Source organism: Antedon bifida, chromosome 11 (genome assembly GCF_963402885.1).
Source record: "Antedon bifida chromosome 11, ecAntBifi1.1, whole genome shotgun sequence".
Lineage (NCBI taxonomy): Eukaryota > Metazoa > Echinodermata > Crinoidea > Comatulida > Antedonidae > Antedon > Antedon bifida.
Window position 1 is genome coordinate 9,631,966 of NC_136236.1, and position 22,963 is coordinate 9,654,928.

Sequence of the window (22,963 nt, forward strand, 5' to 3'; positions counted from 1 at the left end):
AATATAGAAATGCGTTTACGTGTACAAACAATTACATCGATTACTTCCTCGGGTAGGATTGTAGGCCTACTAAATTTGCCTTGTTATTCTAAAACAATTATCCAAAACTGATCGTCAGTCCTGTGAAATATTCGATTGCTTTGTTTTGATGAAATCTCAAAGCAGTGTAAGTACATATTTTTCTCTTATAGTACGTGATGAAGTCATTAAAATTGCGCGACAATTAACACGATGTTACTGTGGAATACGACGGGTAGATATAAACATGCACTAAGCGAATTGCCTGACAAGGATATCTTTTTTAGAATAAAGTAGGTCTTATCTAATGTTATTCAACAATGGCAATACAGAAACCATGGGGCCAAGCCAACATTCAACAGCATAAGGAAAAGAACAAAATAGACGTCGAGGTTGACACGACGACACAAAGATGGGAAATGTGATGAAGTATGGCAAGCCTCAGCTGTCTGAAGTATTCAAAATATTATATTATTATATCATTTTTTTATTATATTATATATTGTATTGTAATGAATTATACGTTTTGCATTATATTACTTGGTTTTAGCATTATATTATATCTATTTCTAATATATTATGTGAAAAATGTAACAAATTATTGACTTTTTGTATTATATTATTCGGTTTTGGCATTATATTATGAACATTTACTATTATATTATTAATAAAATACATTATATTATAATATAATTGTATTATATTAAACCCATTTACCTTACTTTATAACATACAACATTATTATATTATACGGATTAGTTAGTTATATTATTATTTTGTATGATGTTTATTATACGTCACGACTTATTTCAGTTCTTCTAACTCTTTCTCTCCCTCCCCCTGTTCACTAGCAATCAGCGGCAGAATCTGAATTGTGTGACTGTTGAATAATACGTACTAGGCCTAGCCTAGGCCTACTAGGGGATCTAGCCTAGACGTAGCTAGTTAGACAAGTGACCAAGGACCACCGGACAGCTACAACTAATACTACAATACAATAATACTACTAATGCAATAACTACTACTGCTAATACTTAGGCCTAGCTAGTAGAGTACTAGGTAGGTTAGCTACTACTAGGCTCTAGGGGGGTTAGGGCGTATGTATGATGTTAACTACTAGGCCTAGGCCTACTAGTACTAGCCTAGGCTAGGCCTAGACTTAAGTTGTAGTAGGCTAGGGCCGGGCCTGCTGCCTTAGACTAGGCTAGGCTACTACTACTACTACTAGGCAGCCAGCCCATGATGGTTACGAGTAAGCCAAAATTTTGGATATAAGTAAACCAAAATTTGGGTACGAGCGAGTTGGCATGGGTACGGGTTGACCTGTATCCTTCTTAGCTAATCGTACTAGGCCCGGGCCTCAAGTAAGTCTACGCTACCCAGTCCGGCTACAATATGGTCTATTTTGTTTTATAGCTTTATTGATAGCTGGGTTCAAATCTGGGTTGGGACGGCTTTTTCTCATTCTAAAACAGAGTTCCTTATCATAATAAAATAATATATGAATTTATTTGTAATAGTACCTAGGCCCTAATTGCCATTGCATTTATTATTATTAATTATATATTATACGGTTACCCCTTAATTATACTATAGTATAATTTCCTTGTTATATTTTACAATATTTTCTTTATAATTCTACAATTTTGTCTTTCACAGCACAAATTTATCATACTGTATTTGTCCAAGCTACTCCAGCTACATGGTATTGCCTTGAGGCTAAACTACACGGTATACTGGCACTACCATCATTCCTGGCTCGTCAACCTGGACCACATAAGCACAGTTTCAGTTTCAGTTTATTTACCATTTCAATTTCTGAACATAAGAGATGAACAACTTATATGGATGGATAACCATAAGAGCGAAGCTCGTTTACCGGTCACCCGTTAGTGCAGTGACATTACGGACAACATAAAGACAGGACAAAGGTGCAATACATAACAAGACATGTGAACACTTGTGTTTGCAACCCCTTGGATAAAATAATATATTTATATAAAGGAGAAAGATAGATATTATAATATTTCTTTTTTATCATACAATACATAGTACCTATTGGTATTATATCTAAAAATACAAAGGCGGCTAACACAGATAGTTCCATATATACAGTACTCTCTTATAAATAGATGTATCTCTCCAATCTACCTAATCTAATAATAGTACTATTAGCATACTACTATACACTTTGTAGACAAGAAGTAAGTTGTATACACCTAGAGGACTTATGGTAGTACAGTCGAACGCCCTCTCACTGGCCCGGTCAACATAATCTATACCTAGATTATTAAAGTACATTATTACAGAGATTTTTTTTTTTTTTTTTGCAGAAATCAAAGTTATGTGTATAGAAAGCAGTACTCGTATTAAAAACTAAGCAGGTTGTACTCTTGAACGCAAACTGGCAGGATATTTTGAATATTTTTTATTGTTGAAATGAATGGAATCCTAACTTCTTTGCAACAACTGGAGACGAAGACATATTATGACCCTTTTATTTAAATTTATTTGAATAGACCTTCATGTAAATTCATTAAAGGCTATATGTTTGTTTTATATTTTAATATGTGATAGTAGAAAATCATTGTGTATAATGAGGACTAAGAATCTGATATTCACTTGCATTCTCATCTTTTAAAAAATTTTATTTATAATGCTGGTAATGAGTTTAAAATTTAATTATATTGACTAGTTTTGATAATCATTATTTCTTTTGTGTAATATAGTTCATATATTATGTATTGAATAAATTGGTAAGGCCCTATACTGTTATTATTTAAGGAAAGTTTATATACACTTATTTTATGCCTACTTAGTATTAATTGTTTATATAAATATTTTGTCTAATTGCCTTGATTTTTTGTATAGGCCAATGGCATCAATGTTTTTCTCAACGCAAATTAGCCTAATAATGCCACATTTAAACACATGATTCATTGATTTCTGATATTCTGTACTTGAGTATGCATTACTAAAATAACCAAGTAGTTAATATATTTCATTTGTAATGTATGTATAAACATTAAGTTTTTTTTCACATTTTTAAATTTAAAAATTATTACAATACCTACCTTTCTGATATTGTTACTATTTTATAATATATTTTGAGGCAGCAATAAAAAAAAATTAAAACAATTAATTTGACTTATACTGTACTATGTTAGTTCAGGATATGAAATGTGTGTGGGCATCTGGTGCGTTGGAGGTTGGTGGTGTGAGGTGTATATTTGTCACTTTAAGACCTAAATTAGATGTTTTCTGAAGAAAAGAAGTAAGAGGATACGCTTTCAAACAATTCCAAGAAGATTCACACAAAAATAATTACTTTCCAATAAAATAGTATAACAGTGTATATTACAGTACATTGAATAAACTCGAGCGGAAAAATAACGCACATAAAAAAACACTCATATTCTTGTCGAAAAGTGCCCTCTATAGTTTTCTATTAATTTATTAATAATTATTATTAATTAATGAGTAATATGAACATATTTTTAACATTCAATGCTGGAAACTGGTTCTACTCCTAACAAAGTTTCATACCTCCAAATTTCATCAACGTATTCAAAGCACTTCAATATTAAATATCACATTTAACATAAAAAATTCGGGTTTTGGATAGAATTTTGCTTAAAAACATATACAAAAAACATCGATAAAAAATACTTTTCGTATTCAAAAACAGATGATACTTGGTATAAATGTTCACTATAGGTTGCTCTATTCACAGAAACAAAATTGCATTCATGAACGTTTTTTGTTGGTTGTTTTTTCAAAATAGTTATTAGCTTGAAAAAAATGAGTTGGAATTGTATAGTCTTTCATAAGTGTACATTTTGTAAAAACGTAAATTAAAAAAATTAGTGATATGGCTTGATAGTTATTTTTTTTTTGCAATATGGATGGAGCAACCTATATTGAACATTTATACCAAGTATCAAATGTTTTTGAATACGAAAAGTATTTTTTATCGATGTTTTTTGTATATGTTTTTAAGCAAAATTCTATCAAAACCTGGATTTGTAATGTTAAATGATATTTATTTAAGTGCTTTGAATACGTTGATGAAATTTGGAGGTATGAAACTTTGTTAGGAGTAGAACCAGTTTCCAGCATTGAATGTTAAAAATATGTTCATATTACTCATTAATTAATAATAATTATTAATAAATTAATAGAAAACTAGAGAGGGCACCTTTCGACAAGAAAATGAATTTTTTTTTATGTGCGTTATTTTTCCGCTCGAGTTTATTCAATGTACTGTAATATACACTGTTATACTATTTTATTGGAAAGTAATTATTTTTGTGTGAATCTTCTTGGAGTTGTTTGAAAGCGTATCCTTTTACTTCTTTTCTTCAGAAAACATCTAATTTAGGTCTTAAAGTGACAACTATACACTTCACACCAGATTCTGCCCACACACACTTCATCTCCTGAACTAACATAGTACAGTATAAGTCAAAATAATTGTTTGTTAAAATTTTTTTTTATTGAAAACAATCTGCCTCAAAAAATATCATACAATAGTAACAATATCAGAAAGGTAGGTATTGTAATAATGTTTAAATTTAAAAATGTGAAAAAAAAATGAATGTTTATACATACATTACAAATGAAATATATTAACTACTAGGTTATTTTAGTAATGCATACACAAGTACAGAATATCAGAAATCAATGAATCATGTGTCTAAATGTGGCATTATTAGGCTAATTTGCTTTGAGAAAAACATTGATGCCATTGGCCCATACAAAAAATCAAGGCAATTAGACAAAATATTTATATAAACAATTATACTAATATTGGTAGGCATAAAATAAGTGTATATAAACTTTCCTTAAATAATAACAGTACAGGGCCTTACCAATTTATTTAATACATAATATATGAACTATATTACACAAAAGAAATGTAAATGAATTTATAAGGACATAATTATTATCAAAACTAGTCAATATAATTAAATTTTAAACTCATTACCAGCATTATAAATAAAATGTTAAAAAGATGAGAATGCAAGTGAATATCAGATTCTTAGTCCTCATTATACACAATAATTTTCTACTATTAGTATCACATATTAAAATATAAAACAATCATGTAGCCTTTAATGAATTTACATGGAGGTCTATTCAAATAAATTTAAATAAAAGGGTCATAATATGTCTTCGTCTCCAGTTCGTAGAAAATGAAGTTAGGATTCCATTCATTTCAACAATAAAAAATATTCAAAATATCCTGCCAGTTTGCGTTCAAGAGTACAACCTGCTTAGTTTTTAATACGAGTACTGCTTTCTATACACATAACTTTGATTTCTGCAACAACAAAAAAATCTCTGTAATAATGTACTTTAATTACTGCAATAATCTAGGTATAGATTATGTTGACCGGGCCAGTGAGAGGGCGTTCGACTGTACTACCATAAGTCCTCTAGGTGTATACAACTTACTTCTTGTCTACAAAGTGTATAGTAGTATGCTAATAGTACTATTATTAGATTAGGTAGTTGGGAGTAGATTGGAGAGATACATCTATTTATAAGAGAGTACTGTATATATGGAACTATCTGTGTTAGTTGCCTTTGTATTTTTAGTTATACTGTAATGTTACTGCACTAACGGGTGACCGGTAAACGAGCTTCGCTCTTACGGTTATCCATCCATATAAGTTGTTCATCTCTTATGTTCAGAAATTGAAATGGTAAATAAACTGAAACTGAAACTGTGCTTATGTGGTCCAGGTTGACGAGCCAGGAATAATGGTAGTGCCAGTATACCGTGTAGTTTAGCCTCAAGGCAATACCATGTAGCTGGAGTAGCTTGGACAAATACAGTAGAAATTTATGAGACTTGGTGTGTGATGATTCAGTATGATAAATTTGTGCTGTGAAAGACAAAATTGTAGAATTATGAAGAAAATATTGTAAAATATAACAAGGAAATTATACTATAGTATAATTAAGGGGTAACCGTATAATATATAATAAATAATAATAAATGCAATGGCAATTACTTATATTATGTATACATTACAATATTACAAATAAATTCATATATTATTTTATTATGATAAGGAAATCTGTTTTTGAATGAGAAAAAGCCATCCCAACCCAGATTTGAACCCAGCTATCAATAAAGCTATAAAACAAAATAAACCATATTGTAGCCGGACTGGGTAGCGTAGACTTACTTGAGGCCTAGGCCTAGTACAATTAGCTAGAAGGATACAGGTCAACCCGTACCCATGCCAACTTGCTCGTACCCAAATTTTGGTTTACTTATCCAAAATTTTGGCTTACTCGTACCCATCATGGGCTGACTGCCTAGTAGTAGTAGTAGCCTAGCCTAAGGCAGCAGGCCCGGCCCTAGCCTACTACAACTTAAGTCTAGGCCTAGCCTAGTACTAGTAGGCCTAGGCCTAGTAGTTAACATCATACATACGCCCTAGAGCCTAGTAGTAGCTACCTAGTACTCTACTAGCTAGGCCTAGGTAGTAGCAGTATTAGTTATTGTAGTAGTATTATTGTATTGTAGTATTAGTTGTAGCTGTCCGGTGGTCCTTGGTCACTTGTCTAACTAGCTACGTCTAGGCTAGATCCCCTAGTAGGCCTAGGCCTAGTACGTAGTAAAGATAATTAGTTATTCTTCAACAGTCACACAATTCAGATTCTGCCGCTGATTGTTAGTGAGCAGGGGGAGGGAGAGAAAGAGTTAGAAGAACTGAAATAAGTCGTGACGTATAATAAACATCATACAAAATAATAATATAACTAACGAATCCGTATAATATAATAATGTTGTATGTTATAAAGTAAGGTAAATGCGTTTAATATAATACAATTATATTATAATATAATGTATTTTATTAATAATATAATAGTAAATGTTCATAATATAATGCCAAAACTGAATAATATAATACAAAAAGTCAATAATTTGTTACATTTTTCACATAATATATTAGAAATAGATATAATATAATGCTAAAACCAAGTAATATAATGCAAAACGTATAATTCATTACAATACAATATATAATATAATAAAAAAATGATATAATAATATAATATTTTGAATACTTCAGACAGCTGAGGCTTGCCATAATGAAGCATAATCATATTAAGGCTTTAGTATTTTTATTTTGTTTACATTTAATGATAAACTAATGATTAATTGTCTTTACAGGTTTATTTTTTTATTTTCAGAAGATGTCTCGAGTAGTATTGATTGCTATAGTATTCCTGCTTGTAACAGACGTAATGTTTGAAGTTGCCGCACAAGAAGGCGGTTAGTAGTATTAACTATTATGTTCATGCTATGCTATGTTTTTAAATATGTTGATATACTATTTATTATATTACTTATGTTACTTATATTTGGTAAAGATAGAATTTTACTAAATGTTTACCTTAAACTACAGTTGTTTTTTTCATTATTGGTTTTGAAAATATACTTGTTAATTTTACTGTTTTTGTTATAGAAACGATCGACAGCCCATGTGACCCATGTGAGGCTGGATTTACATGTGATGTCTATTCTGGCAGCTGCACGGCAACATCCAAAAAACGTACGGTTTGTTCACTGATGGTTTGTTTTAATAATCCAAGTGCATGCTTGATTACTCCTATAACTTTACCAGTATCCGTATGTTATACTCGACATCCGTATGTTATACTCAGCATCCGTATGTTATACTCGACATCCGTATGTTATACTCGACATCCGTATGTTATACTCAGCATCCGTATGTTATACTCGACATCCATATGTTATACTCGACATCCGTATGTTATACTCGGCATCCATATGTTATACTCGACATCCGTATGTTATACTCGACATCCGTATGTTATACTCGACATCCGTATGTTATACTCGACATCCGTAATTTTATACTCGACATCCGTACATCAGCACCAGCACCACTAATGCAATGGTTATCTTTTATTATAAAGCTAAAAATAAAAATAATCTTATATTAGTGCTAGAAATAGGCCTACAACATTCATTCATTACGTTTTTATATGGCTGCATTCAACACTCTCGCCAACCATTTACCCTGGCTAATTGTATTCTCTAGTACATTGTTTATGCGGACACTCAACTTATTGTCGATTTCATGTACTGTAATCAGGAATTTGTTATTTATTATACATTTATCATTTTAAGCATTATCATTGTTGATGGTGTTGATGATTGCAATCAAACATATTCATTGATAATCATTATTACCAACATATTCATTGATAATCATTATAATCAATAAATATTGAGATTTATCAATCTCAAAACACAGAGGTTTCCTTCATTATCTAAATACATTAGTGCTTATCTATAATAAAGTTATTTACCTTTTTCAGGTCGTGTGATGTTTCTAAGTATTGGGGATAATCACCGTTAGGTTCAACTAAATCTACAAAGTTTCTCATTTATTTTGAAGTAAAAGTTAATAGCCTGAATTTTCTTTTGATCTTCTTTTATTTAAAAGGTTTATCCAATTTTAATAAATGTAAATCGAATCTTAAGAGGTATCTTGGTGTATGGCAAGTAAGCTCTCTGTTTACATATTTATAATGATTGATGTACTGCAGTACATTTGTTGCTACTTATTCTGTTGTGTATTTGACTTTATCAATATTAAAATATGGTGCCTTCTCCAAATGAAATTGTAATATTTTACGTTTATATAGATTAAATTAGGTTTAATTTAGAAAACCTGCTGATCCTTCCTTAAAACCTGCTGACCATTCCTTAAAACCTGCTGACCATTCCTTAAAGTTTGTTGTCAAACTTACAGTATGTGTGTCTCTGTTCACAAACTTATATTTCTGTAAAATTAGTATAGTAGAGCCTAAATTATTTTTCATATCCAACAATCTGGTGAAATTCCTGTATTTTTGGAAGATTTGGGAGGTCAAACTAAATTAAAAAAACCAATTACTAATTGTTTTTTTTCATTTTATCTTAGAAAGTATTAAAGTGTAGGAAACAAATAGAGAAACAGACAAACAAATCCTGTAAAGTTTGATGTGAAATTTAGGCTATTTATTTCACTAAAACGAATCTTTAAATTATTTGAAATGATGATCTCTTGAACACTCTGTGAGGAGTGAACATATTTATATATTTTACTCCTTTAAGTGTAGCCATTAAGCACATTCCTCAACTTAGTGACTAGTGACTACTGTCACTATAATACAGTACATTAAGAGAGTATGTATTTGCATGGTAACGTGACTTATGATTATGAACTTAATTGAAATAGGTCATTGGAGCTTTTCGGAATGTGTGTCGTTGGAACTCAAAATAATAATTGCAAATACAGCGCAAACGATCATGTCTTCAATTGTGTGTCACGTGTAAATGCATTTATTAAGTGAAATTCTTCAGCTTTTCCCCTCCAAAGCCCTCGATTTACTTCTTTCTTTTGCTATTCTTAATCAGTTGTTTTCATCAGCTTTTTTTCTTTTGGGCGGTGGGTTGCCTCTTTTCTTTTAGGTGCATTTGGGTGAAGCAACTTCCCCTCTTAGTTTTTTAAATAAAATACTAACTATACGCATTGGACGCAAATCAAAATAAAACACCGTCTGTGTGAAGAGCGATCAATTAATAATCAACGGTTCCCACACCCAGATTAGAAAAAGTACGATCGTTTTGCCGATTGCTGCGCGCGATAAAATTAGTGTCATTTCCTGGACAAGACTAGTGGGAGTTGCCATTATCATGAATTTTATGTGCGAGAGTACCATTTCGATCCTATAGGTGTGTCATTTATCCCATGAGGTCTGTGGCTCATCCTGAATCCGCCACTGTTTCCTATCTTTGGTTGCCAAATCACAGTCTTAAAACGTGGATTGTCCATCTCCACTTTTTTTAACAAATATAGCAATCATGCTCTTGTTATTTGCCTTATTACTTGGTATGATCCTTATCCAGTATTATCAAAACATAGAGCATTAATTGATACTCATACACTTTGCAAACATTATTTAATTTAATCAAATGTTTTATTACATTTTGTAAATGTAAATAGATGGCTGGAAATCACCTTTCCAATAATATGCCAGATATTGCTGACGGTCTAAATAAAAAATTAATACAAACACTAATGTTGGTTGATTTTGTTTATTTTTTGTAACCTTGTTTACAATAAAGCCACAAAGAAACAAAGTGGAAAGGTTGGAGGCCTACAGATAAGAGGGAAAGAATATAATGTACAGTCGTTCGTTCATCATTATATGCATTATCATGCAATATAGGCCTAACCTTATTGATTTTGTCAGAATCTTTATTTATTCTTTCCTCCTTAGCATAATTTTGAGATCAATTTAATCAAGCTACATACATTTTTCAAGTAGATTCTATTCTAACAAAATCAATGAATATATCTTTTGAAAAATCAATTATCTTTATTTATATCAATGCATATAACCTATAATTCGTCATGTGGCGAATTAAATCTAGATTACCTTTGTACTGTTAAAACAGATAATAAAAATGTCAATCAGGATATCAAATAAAGAAAAACTGTAATAATAAAAAGGTCAGCAGTATTTGAAGTTGAATTGAATCAGTTTAACTCTTAACATGTTTTATTAACAAGGACTGGTTAGCACAATGATTAATTGAGACATTAGCATTTTCGATTTATCAAAATAATGATTTATTTGTGATATATAAATTATTCTTTAAAAATTGATGTAATTATTATGTAAATTTTACTTGAGACAAACATGTTAATTTATTTTTATTGTATTATTTTTGTACATAAAACCACAAGGTTAAAATTTAATAAGTTGATGGTAACCGTTGGCTTATTAATATACAGGCGTACATGTTGTATTTCAATTCATTCTTTTAGATGTTACATCATTCTGTTTTGTCAGGTAAGTCTGAGTTAATTATTTTTCAATTTGAAACCAACATTGTTTTTAATAAATGAAATATTGTTCCTTTCAAAAAATCTATAATAAACATGCCAATTGTGATTTCTGTGTAGTCATATACGGACGGTACAGAAACACTCACATACATTTAGCAGAAGATATATCAATACCATACACATTATTAATGCATTACTTCACCATTAGTTAAATATGAAACCTAATTTACCTCCGCCAAGGAGGTATATGTAATCGTTTGCGTATGTCTGTCTGTCTGTTAGCAGGATTACTCAAAAAGTTATTGCAAGATCTTTACCAAAATGAAAATACAGATAGATGTGTGGTCAAGGACCACTACATTAAAATGTCCAGGGCAATCCGGACCACGGTCCAATTCTGGACCACTTGTTTAGTATTATTATTATATTCAGACCTGCTAGTGTTAAAAGATAGGAGACAATTTTTTCAAAAGCAGGCAAACACCGAGTACTAGTAAACTTAAATTGCATTTTCTCAAGAATTAGTTGTCCAAAAACCTTCATTTTTGTACAGAAGGCGAGAGTTATAATTTGTGATTTATAATTTTTAAACATAATTTATTAATGTAGAGGTTTTTTTGTACAAGTTGTTTTAATATACTGATTTAAAAAATCACCACAGACCTACCACAGACTGTGGATTACTTTCTGACCATGTCTATAATGTCAACAGAACAGAACACGTGTTTACCAGCATCCATAACACCTACTACTCATATCATGTCATGATCTCTGTGCGCTTAACTGTGGGGGGATGCATAAGTACTAACAATTGAGAAACATACATATGATATCTGAGGCTATTATAATGAAAACTTACAATGAGAAGTCCCACGCCAATTTCAGATTCAGACTCAACGGTTGTTTTACTGCTAGAAGCTTGATTCTCTTGAGCAAATTTTCTTTTCTTTGATTGCGCTGTCTGGATTCTCAGCTGCCTCTTTAGGCCAACAATTTTGACTTGAGATTTTATTCTCGAGGCACAGTCGGACAAAGTGTGTTCAATTACTTTTTCTGTTCTTTCTGCGGTACTTCGGTACAATCGAAGTAGAGAGACGCCGTTATCGATGTAGCTTATATTTGCTTCATAAGGTATTGGTTCATTTTTACTAATCTAGTAAACAAAAATGTAAGGCAATAAAATATACATTGTAGGCCTAATTATTACAACCAATTGAACACAACATTTACCTTAAACTAGTATACACAAGCTCCGTAAATCTTAGATCTTGATAGACCTCAAATAATCTTAAACGCTTCTTTTCTAGACCATGACTTAATACAAAGCAACAAATGAAACCGCTTATTTTGACTAGGCCTACTTATTATTTTTTATTTATTCATTGATTAGAATATTATACCTGTGCATTAAACAACCAAGAAAAAAGGGTATTTTAACCCGGTAGTGTACAAGACCATATACATGGCGCGTGCTCAAGTTAGTGTTTACAGACCAACCGACTGACCGATCAACCAACCGACCAACATAGTGAGCATTGTAAACGCTTGTCAGTATTGATTTTGGTGTCAAATAGTTCACAATATATACATTTATATTTGCTCTAACAGAAAAGTTTGCCCTAAAATTCTCAAATAAGTTAATTTATTGACATATAATAATAACAAAAATTCAGTCAAAAAATTGCAAAGAATATAACAGTGGGCCAATGAAAGTTGGTTAATTAATCAAAAGGCAATTGGCAAATACCGATGTAGATGAATCCGGATTGTCAAACAAACGTTTATCTGCAATTTTTGATGTTTTGAAGAATATTGGAAAACAAATTTTGAAACATTAAACAAGGTCATTACTTGTTTTAAATGTAAAAAAAGGTATTTCAAGTCAAACGTTCTGTACCGGCATGCATAGACTTATTTTTCACATTTTTAACTGTTTAAACACGCCATATCGCCATAGGCCCATATAAGATGTATTTGTACATAACATGCAGTTTGTGAGCTTAAGGCAAACTACAACTATGAATATGCTAATAAAAGGTTTTCAAATCACTTGATCAGCAGCATTCTGTTACACAGTCATTCATCGTCTGATGTTACATCTTTAACATTTGGTGTTTGTTGCTTCTTTATCGTCAATATAATCATATAATATTATTGTTTGAGTGTTGTTGCATGTTTGCCCAAAACATTTTTAATGCACATCAAGGTGCAAAATAGTCCAAGTTATTTGCAACTAAGCCTAAATGTCATATTTCTACAGCCATCCTCTTTGCATCCATGTACATGATACCATGCAAACTATCAGGAGACACAGAAAGTTCCGTTTCAATTGGTGGAAGCAATCTCCATCCCCATTCTGTAGGAGGTAGGCCTAGTGTATGGCCCATCCAATCTTGAACGCATCAAAAGCGAAGTACTATACGTTTTAGGTATTAGGATCAGTCTATGGTACTTATTATCAGTCTATGGTACTTATCTGCTGCAAAAATACAACTTAAATACAATTTAAAACAATTTTACTCTCACAGTATCATAAATTGTATACCTTTCCTGCATTACATACAAGTTAAACTTCTATGAACAAAATAATTATCGTAATTTCTATAATATTTCTGAAATTATGAGGAAAACAACGACATGATTTCAACAAAAGCACTAATTTACGTTTACGTTACGTGCGAGTTACCGACGAATACAGTTTTTCTCTCATTTAATTAATTTTTTGGGTTGAAATGGAAAGATTTATAGTTTTCTACTGCATGTTTAGTTGATGTTAATCTAATTAATTTAAACAATCGAATTGTTTATTTGTTTAATTCATATGCCCTTCTTTGCTGCGTCTATAATAATTTTATAAATTAGGCCTAAATCAACTACAGGTGGTCCAACATTGACAATCCCGAATACGATGATACTTGTAGGTACAGGATGTTTTGTCGTTTACAGCAACGAATAAATAGACACGATGATTTATGTAGTCAACTAAAATTAGCACCCTGGGAATTACTTCCGAAAGAGAAACTTGTCACAAAATGAGTGCAAATTTTTGATTTGTACTCATTTAAACAAACCCAATTTGTTTTTTGTATATAAAATTGGGGTTGAGGGATGGGGAAGAGGATGAGTACAAAGAGGAACAATTTTTAAATATATTTTTTATCCACTTAGTAACAAAATATTATGTTTTCATGTTTTATAGGCCTACAAATAATATACCACTAAATACAGTAAAACATTTGCGATTTAATATTTTGTTAAAACTGTTACTGTCAGTCGTTGAAATAGTAAAGTACATGTAACGATAAACCACTACGACGTTTATATTTTTTATAATTAGGCCTATTAATTACTACAAACGTTGAGAAGCAACTGTCAGTAATAAAGTTTATTTGTATATTATGTGTTTATATATCTAACAGTACCTACAGTCACAGTAATAAATGCTATTTGTATATGTGCTTATATATCTACCAGTACCCACACTCATAGTAAGAAATTTGCGATTCAAATGGCGACCAAAAATGGTTAATAATAGTGAATGTTTCAACTTGGTATGATGAACACAACCTCTTCAGACAGCTGAAAGTTTTATATAAAGATTTGATTACAGTAACAAATATAGACAAAGCCCGTAAAACGATAGACTTACTGAATGAATTAAGGAAATGTGGACGTTTAAGTTCTGAAAATCTTGCGCTACTTTACGAAACAATAAAAGTAACACAGCAGTTTGGTATCATAAATCTTCTCCAACATTCTTTCCTCGAAGTTCAAAAAGTTGAAATTACAAAGTTCACCTTATATCGACTACAAATTGTAGATTTTGGAAATGTTCTGCGACAGACGGATATTGAAAAAATTGATGCACTGTACAATCGTAGTGCGTTAAAGAATTACAAAGATGCTTGGAGTTTGATTATGGATTTGGAACAAAGACAAATACTTTGTGAGGAAAAACTAAAAGAATTTATTGATAATCTAAAGAAGATTAAACTGGATTCAACGGTAAAACCTCTCAGTAAAGGTATGTTGGTGCAAAAAGCGTAAAACTGAGTATAGTTACAGTAACAAACAGTCACTCAAATTCGGCCTCCGTGAATTTTATATGTCCAAAAACGTAATTGTATACATTATTACACAACCATATCTTGACATTCCAAAATTTTAAAAACGTAACATTTTACAACATTATAGCTTTATTGAAATTGATTTTAACGAAAATGTTTGCAATGGAAATGTATGAGAATGAATAATTCTTCTATAACGTTGATGGAATATTTGTGAATTTGCTTCTAAAGTACAGGCAAATCAATGGGTATAATTTGCAATATTATTGTGGTGCTTTTTTTCAGAAATTAACCTCTTGATAAACAAAATTAGTTTATAAAAATCCAATACATTTTACATTGTATTGTAATAGCTATACAGTATCGTATGAAATATTCCATATTAGGAAGAATTACATTACAAACTACAAACCTATCTAATCAAAAAAAAAAAAATCACGAATGAGAAAACATTATTAACGTGGATAGCATTGCTTGAATGAAATCATAATATTTTCTATTGGTTATTTTAAACAGAGAGATCAGAGAAATCAGTAGCGCATTGTTCAGGTACAACGATAATGTACGCCAGATTGCCAAAATGTGTTAAATTAGACAAAGGTAAGTTACTGTATTCATTTAATACCCCACGAGTTTATTTAAAGATTAATACAGAATAGCATTATTGTGTTGGTAACACATGATTTCAAATTGGATAATCCAAGCAAGCCGTGATAGAAATTATTATAATACCAAACTCAAGCCGTTAATAAACAAAGCAATTTATTACATTTCTTCCTTAAAAGATCACTCTTTAAACTACTTTTTGTGTGTTTTGTTATTTTTTCTTTTTGCAAAATGTAGATGTTCCTGGTAAATATTATACTCTCCTATCTCCAGAATCATTTCCACTGGAAATCTTATAAGAAAAATTAATACAAAACCTATATAAATATACGTATCTTCTTCTTTTTCTTCTTCATGTGTCATGTCCTTAAAGAACGTTGGCGGTATGGCTTTCCAAATGGTTCTGTTCTCTATTCTGCAACCCTGAAAATGTCTTCAATATTCAGTTGCAGTTCCTTTGCAATTCTCTGCTTTCCTACGTATCGTCCCCCTCAAATTATACATATTGTATATTAATTAGTAAAATACAAAAAACAATTATAGTAGGGTCCAGAATCAGGATTCATTAAACTTTTTTGAAGCAAAATATATATTATATTTATCTCTATATTTATTGTTTGAAGGTTTGCATGGCGAAATAAAATGTTGATATAACATTTGCGGTACACCACGTATATTTAATTCTGAAAAGTTTCCGAAATTCAACAGTTCTTTTTAGAACTAAATATACGTGGTGTACCGCAAACTTTATATCAACTTTATCATAATACATAAGCTTACAGAAAAAAAGCATAATTAGAGTTAGTGCTGAGTGTGGGTATATTATTAATATTAAAGCTTATATATTGACCACTGATAGCCAGGCTATAACAACTGCATTTCACACAATGATATCCCTGTTCTTGTATCTCAACATTCAGAGAGATTCAAACGGACTCTGTGTCAAAGAACATTTTATCCGTTTATATTCATATTTTTTGTACTTTTAGTATTTTCAATAAATTGTTTGTTCACAATGAAATTATTGACTTCCAACGTTTTAAAATTTTCCAAAATGGTTTTATTGCAATTTGACATAAATATTGGATAATATTTACAATGGGGACGTTTCTGACATTTCTGTAACAAAAACTGTACTTAAGTGAATTAATTTTTTGAATAAATTGCATTTATTGTGAAAATGTCATGTTATTTATTTTCAGTGGAAGAAGAAAGAATTGGAGAAGATGTTAAATCAGAAGCAGGTTAGTTACATTACCATACATTTATATTACAAGTTTCAGAAAATAGATACAATTGCATATTTGTGTAGATTCATATCAAAACAACGAGATAGAAAGATTCATTGTTTACTCCACTAAAATTATATACCAAATAATAAAAGTGAGCAAAAAAAAATAAAAGCGGAGATTCCATGTCTAAAACAGCAATAATAATTCAAAATATTGAGAAGCCTAACCACTTATATTTTGATTTTTCTCTTGTATCGTCTTTATAGAGAATTAACCCCTTTACATATACAATTTGCAAAAGTTGTGGAGTTACAAATATATCATTAAATCACGCTTTATCAATATGAATAAATAAACGATTTTCAACTGTAACTTTCTTTCATTTAGGAAAGATAGAAAGATATTTGCTTCAAAAACAAAAGAAATTTTGCAGCCAGGCCAGTAGATTTACACCAGCAATAATGCGTGTTAGATACAAAGTTGACATTTCACAGATGTTTACTGATATGGAACTACTCAAACAAACTGAAAGCAATCAAGGAAGCAAAGCAACAACAATACAAGAAGTGGTAGATGTTATCAAATCAACACCTGGGTGTAAAGCTCTTATTGATGGCGAGGGAGGTATTGGTAAGACTACTATATTGAGGCATTTATCATACAACTGGGCTACTGGCCAATCAATTAAAGTATTTGAAGGTAAAATTGTATTTCTTTTAAGTGTAAGGGATTTAGAAAAAGATGACGACATTCTAGATCTGATTGTAAAGCAACAGAATATGGAAGACTTTAATTTAGACACAGATCTCCCAGAAGATTCAAGATTAATTAAAAAATTCATAAAGAGACATGAGAATAAAATTGTCTTGTTGATCGACGGATTAGATGAATTAAGATTTGAGAATCAAAGCATAATTAGTATTTTCAAAAGAGATAAGTTAGAACAATGTACTGTGATACTTACTTCACGACCAGAGAACATTGATGAGTTTATCTCGGAGTGTAATGTGCATGTAAGAGTAAATGGATTTAACGAAGAGAGCATAAGAAATTATATTGACAAACATTTTGAGTATTTTAGAAATCCTCAAGTAGGAAAATCTCTAAGACAGGAATTAAAACAACAAAAACATCCAGAAGCATATTCAATGTGCAAAAACCCAATGTTACTACTTTCAATCTGTATTCTGTGGGAAGACAATCAAAGTCTTCCTACTGATAATGCTGACCTTTTTAAAGAAATATTTCGTAGTATTTTGAATCAGTTTAACAGACAAGAAAAGATTCAAAAGATTTCTCAATTTCAAAGTACTCCTGTAAAGTATGTCAATTCTATGATTTTGTTAGGAAAGTGTATGTATAATAGCTTAAAGATAAATCGACTTTCAATAACCAAAAATGATTTGAATACACATGCTAACAAAGATATGGTTGAAATGGCTTTAAAACTTGGATTTGTATACGAAGAAGCACCAATTTCAAAATCAAACTTTGAAAACATTTTTATGCCTCCTCACAAGTTGATAGTAGAGTCATTGGTGGGATTTTACTTGTGCAAATTATGTGAAAGTGAAAATATGAAAAATGAATGCTCAGATGTAAGACAATTACTTACAGCATTGTATGAAAGTGAGTGGGAGGTAATAAGAGAAAGTGAGTATTTAAAGGGGGCGAGAGAGTTTGCAATTGGTTTCCTTGGTCCTAAAGTTGATTCATTTTTAAAGCACTGGATAACAAATCAGTTGTCAACATATCGCTCTCTTCCGAGTAATTTAAAGTTGGTTAAAGGACAACATGAAGACGCTGTAGTAAATGAATTAATTGATAATTTGACCAGCAAAGACTTAAAAATAAAAGAACACCTGGAAGACATATCTACCTCCATTAGGATGTTTATTGATCACATTAGTCCAGGAGTACACTGTGCTGGGCATTTCATACGTCTAATTAAACAACTTCATTTGATGGAATGTACTAATGTTAGTTTGAATTTATTTTGTAGCATGATGGCATCGGATTGCAAGGGAAGAGTTATTGCACATATTTTAGGTTTTAATGCTAATAAAAAAGTTACCATTAAGAATCTCTCAGGTGACGTAATGAATCAAATGATCAGAGAGTGTTCAAATAGAGGAGTTCTATTAGCACTAAATACGTTCGATATCAGGGAAAATACTCTTGGGAACACTGATGGCACTTTACTGGGGTCTTTATTGATTTTGTCTCCTAATCTATGGAGGCTTGACATGCGTAACTGTAATCTATCAGGTGACATAATGAATCACATGATAAGAGAATGTTCAAGAAGAGGAGTTCAATTAACATTAGAATCAATCGTTCTCAGTAGAAACAATCTCAGCAACATTGATGGTACTTTACTGGGTTCTTTATTAATCATGTCTCCTATGATGAGGGCTTTTGAAATGAGTGATTGCAATTTATCAGGTGGTGTTGTGAATCAAATGATTATAGAGTGTTTAAATAGCGGAAGTCATGAATTAGAATTATCAATGCTTGATTTCAATAATAATGATCTCAGCAACATTGATGTTAAATTACTGTGCTCTTTAGTGAATAGGTCCCCAAATCTGAGGCAGCTTGAAATGGTTAATTGCAATCTATCAACTGACCTAACGCATTGCTTGAACGAAGAGTGTGAACGTAATTGTGTTATGTTTATTCAATGATCAATACGGTCAAACGTACAGTACAGTTTTTATAGGCCTATAAACGACAAATGTACTCCAAATTAGATTAAATCTATAAATTTAAAAAAATCGTTTTTACCAGAAGTATTTTCTTGAATAGTGCCATCTACCTTTATTCTCTCGATGTTCACTATAATGTCTGTACAGTTGACAATCAACATGACGATATCGAACACTGTTTTGGGGTGATGAGAATTGATTTGGTTTTTTTATTTTGTGGTTAATAACCCTCTTTTATTACTCTTATAATGTAGTTGTCTGTATATAGTGGTATATAATATAGAGTATCTTAAGTACGGTACTGTATATTAAATATAGATTGTAATCAAATTGGTAAGTTAAGTTAGTACTGCTATCTGAAGTATAATGCCGCGTAATATACATTGTAAATATATTAAGTTTAGTTCATATTAAGCATATTAGGTGTAGTTAGAACATAATTGTTGATATATATAAAGTTTGCGATACGACACGTTATATAGTTCTGAAAATAACTGTTGAGTTTCTCAACGTTTGGATCAATATATTTTGATCGTCCTCTGGAATAAAAATGAATAAATAATTGTTATACTGTATTTATCTTTGCGTGGTCAGACTGTTTTGGAGTTATATTATAATTTCCTACATTTAATACATTTGCTATACATCCATCGTGTATTTCCGTTTAATCTCCATTAATCTTACCAGGCCACAATACAATAGATAAATTGTACCACGAGTAATTTGCTTGTGACTTTTAAGTTTGGTGGCAATAATGCCGATGCATGTTGGCGACATTAGTCTTCGCTAACGATTCTACTAGATTATTCAGAACCAGTTTACCCGTGACACACTCAATCATGATCGTCATTAAATTGTAAATTGTAACTGTTGTCTGAAATACAATGGTGTTTCACAAAGTACAACAGACAGATAATCAACAGAAATGTATAAATGTACAATTTATAGAAGCGATGAGCATGCGCTGCCATAAGTAATTAATAACTGATGATTTAATGAAACATTGTAGGCTAATGTTTTTCACTTTCACAAATTGTAAGGCCGGCATTGACAATATTATATTGCAATGTTTTAGTGATTTGTACATGGAACGGTCTATGAATGCATGAATAGTTTTATATTTCACTTTAATTTAGAATGGTATGTGTATAAATTTTTACTTTATTATTGTTTATTAATATTATATATGGGCCAACGACTGGAGTAATATTATTTGTTTGTAACTTTTACTTGAAGAAAAAGTAAATTTTGTTTTTGTATCGTTTATGTGAAGTCTATCTCTATCTATGTTAAGGCATATAATATGTAGTATCAGCTATACAATTATGATCCTGTTGGTGCATGCAGGACCCAGTGCTTTCTTGAATTCTAGCCATCAGCGCAAGCTCTGTGGGTTCTGGATGTATGGCGGCCAGGCTAGACTACTTGCGACTTTTCGCAATTAAACTGAAATGTAATTTAATTACTGTAATAATGTAAAATGTTTAATATTGATAAAGAAACCAATCTAAATTGTATAAAAACAGTCAATTGGAATCAAACAGCAATGTGGCGTGTGGGATGCTACGTCATCATGGCGTACCGAAACTAGAAAATGGCATTGGTAGGCAATTTGAATAACGTTGATGATGCAGTGATGGATATCAATGATATATCAAATTCAAATCACTCACAATCACATACAATAAATTTAAAAAAAGCAATTGAATAATTATAATTCGAAAGATATATAATAATGATTATCGATGGCATATTTCTACCATTGGGCGTGCTTTTACATCGATCAAGAAATCTGATATCCGATGTCAAGCAAGGTCATTCATACTCAAAGCTGATTGGACGAAAGAAAAAAAATCGTACGATTTCAGAAAACAAATGGCTTCTTGATCCATCGCTACGAATTTGAAACCCGAATCATGTACGTACTCAAATCGTACGAATTCAGTGTGAACGATTCTGTCAACAAAAAAAGTTATAAACATAAATATTTGTATGGTTAAAATTTCGCATATTAGATCTGAAATTTAACTGTCATTTCTTGTTTTTACCTAAAATGTTGAGAACATCATCTTGCATTAATTCCTTGGTGATGAGTTGTGGTAGTTCTCGTACATGAAAAGAAAGTGTATAAAAGTTATAAACAACATACATATTTGTATGGTTAAAATGTCGCAAGTTAGACTCGAAGTTGTTGTTTTTACCTAGAATGTTGAGAACATTATCTTGCATTAATTCCTTGGTTGTCGTAGTTCCCGTCGTACATGAAAAGAAAAAAATATATAAATTTATAAACAAATATTTATAAGTAAAACGTTTGGTTTAACAGTTACAAGCTAGACTCGAAATATATGATTGGTTGATTACTTACTCCTAACAGTTCGGGGACATGTTGTTGTGGTGGTTGCCGTAAATCTAGGGAAAAAATACCAAGATATGAAACAATAATATTTGTGTTTAAACGCTAAATTTAACTAGGTTAAGCCAGACTCAACCTTAAATTAATAACGAATGTGATTGTTTTACATGAAATATATATAACTTTTGCTTGAACAACATCATCTCCAAGTCGATTTCCTAGTAGGTTGTAGAGTAGTGCCCTCGAAAAGAAGTATAAATCGAAAGAAAAGAATTCAGAGTTATAAAAATTAACTTATAAGTGTCAAACTACTAAGTTAATAATTACATTATTTTTATTGAAATTAATTAAAATTGCGATTGAATATTCTTACCGGTATTCATCCGAGATATCAGTCGTGGCAGGGTTTCGTGAAAATGAAAAAAAAACAAATTATAAAGTTATACTAACTGTAGGCCTACAGTACTTTTTTAAGTATGCTAAATCTTAAAAGTAAAAAAAAAATATTATTTTTAATACAATACAGTTAGTAATTTACCTATGACGTGTTAAAGGATTGTCCTGAATAAACGTCATGTATACCGTAGTTGCTGTTTCGTTGGCAAACTAAGATAGAAAAAAAATACAATAGCATTAACACATTATAATAACTAATATAATAACTAATATAGGAAAAATATTTGCGATACAATGAACGCGAGGGTGCCTTTATGTTTCTCAATATAGAATCATTAGCATTATTAATTATATATCAAAAGAATTATTATAGTGACAAATCTAGCTAGTTATTTACATTACAATTTTAATTAATTTTATACACAATAATTAATAAAAAATTTATATACTTACTTAGATACAATACTTACCAATAGCAGCAGGTTCGTTTTTAATATTGTTATTGTTACATATACTATTATTATATTTATTTTTAAAACTTAAGTATGAACATAAGAAACTTAAAGAGAGAGAAACAAACATTGATGAATATGCTTTTTATATTATTACTGATGTTTATATTATCAATATTACTACTATATTATTCGTTTAATATTTGAACGCCACGAATGTGAATAATAAAAAATTATGT

At 30.8% G+C, this 22,963-nt stretch overlaps 1 protein-coding gene across 2 annotated transcripts; it reads left to right on the forward strand.

Moving 5' to 3' along the window:
• Window positions 1–15,479: 15,479 nt before the first annotated feature.
• LOC144855911 (NACHT, LRR and PYD domains-containing protein 4C-like) lies at window positions 15,480–20,447 on the forward strand. Of its 2 annotated transcripts, none has more exons than XM_078713866.1 (3): window positions 15,480–15,574; window positions 16,783–16,824; window positions 17,200–20,447. In XM_078713866.1, the coding sequence occupies exons 1-3, from the start codon at window positions 15,535–15,537 to the stop codon at window positions 19,497–19,499; spliced, it is 2,382 nt and encodes a 793-aa protein (XP_078569992.1). In that variant the 5' UTR covers window positions 15,480–15,534; the 3' UTR covers window positions 19,500–20,447. The 2 variants fall into 2 exon arrangements, with proteins under 2 accessions (XP_078569992.1, XP_078569993.1); XM_078713867.1 differs by having other exon boundaries at window positions 17,307–20,447.
• Window positions 20,448–22,963: the final 2,516 nt, after the last annotated feature.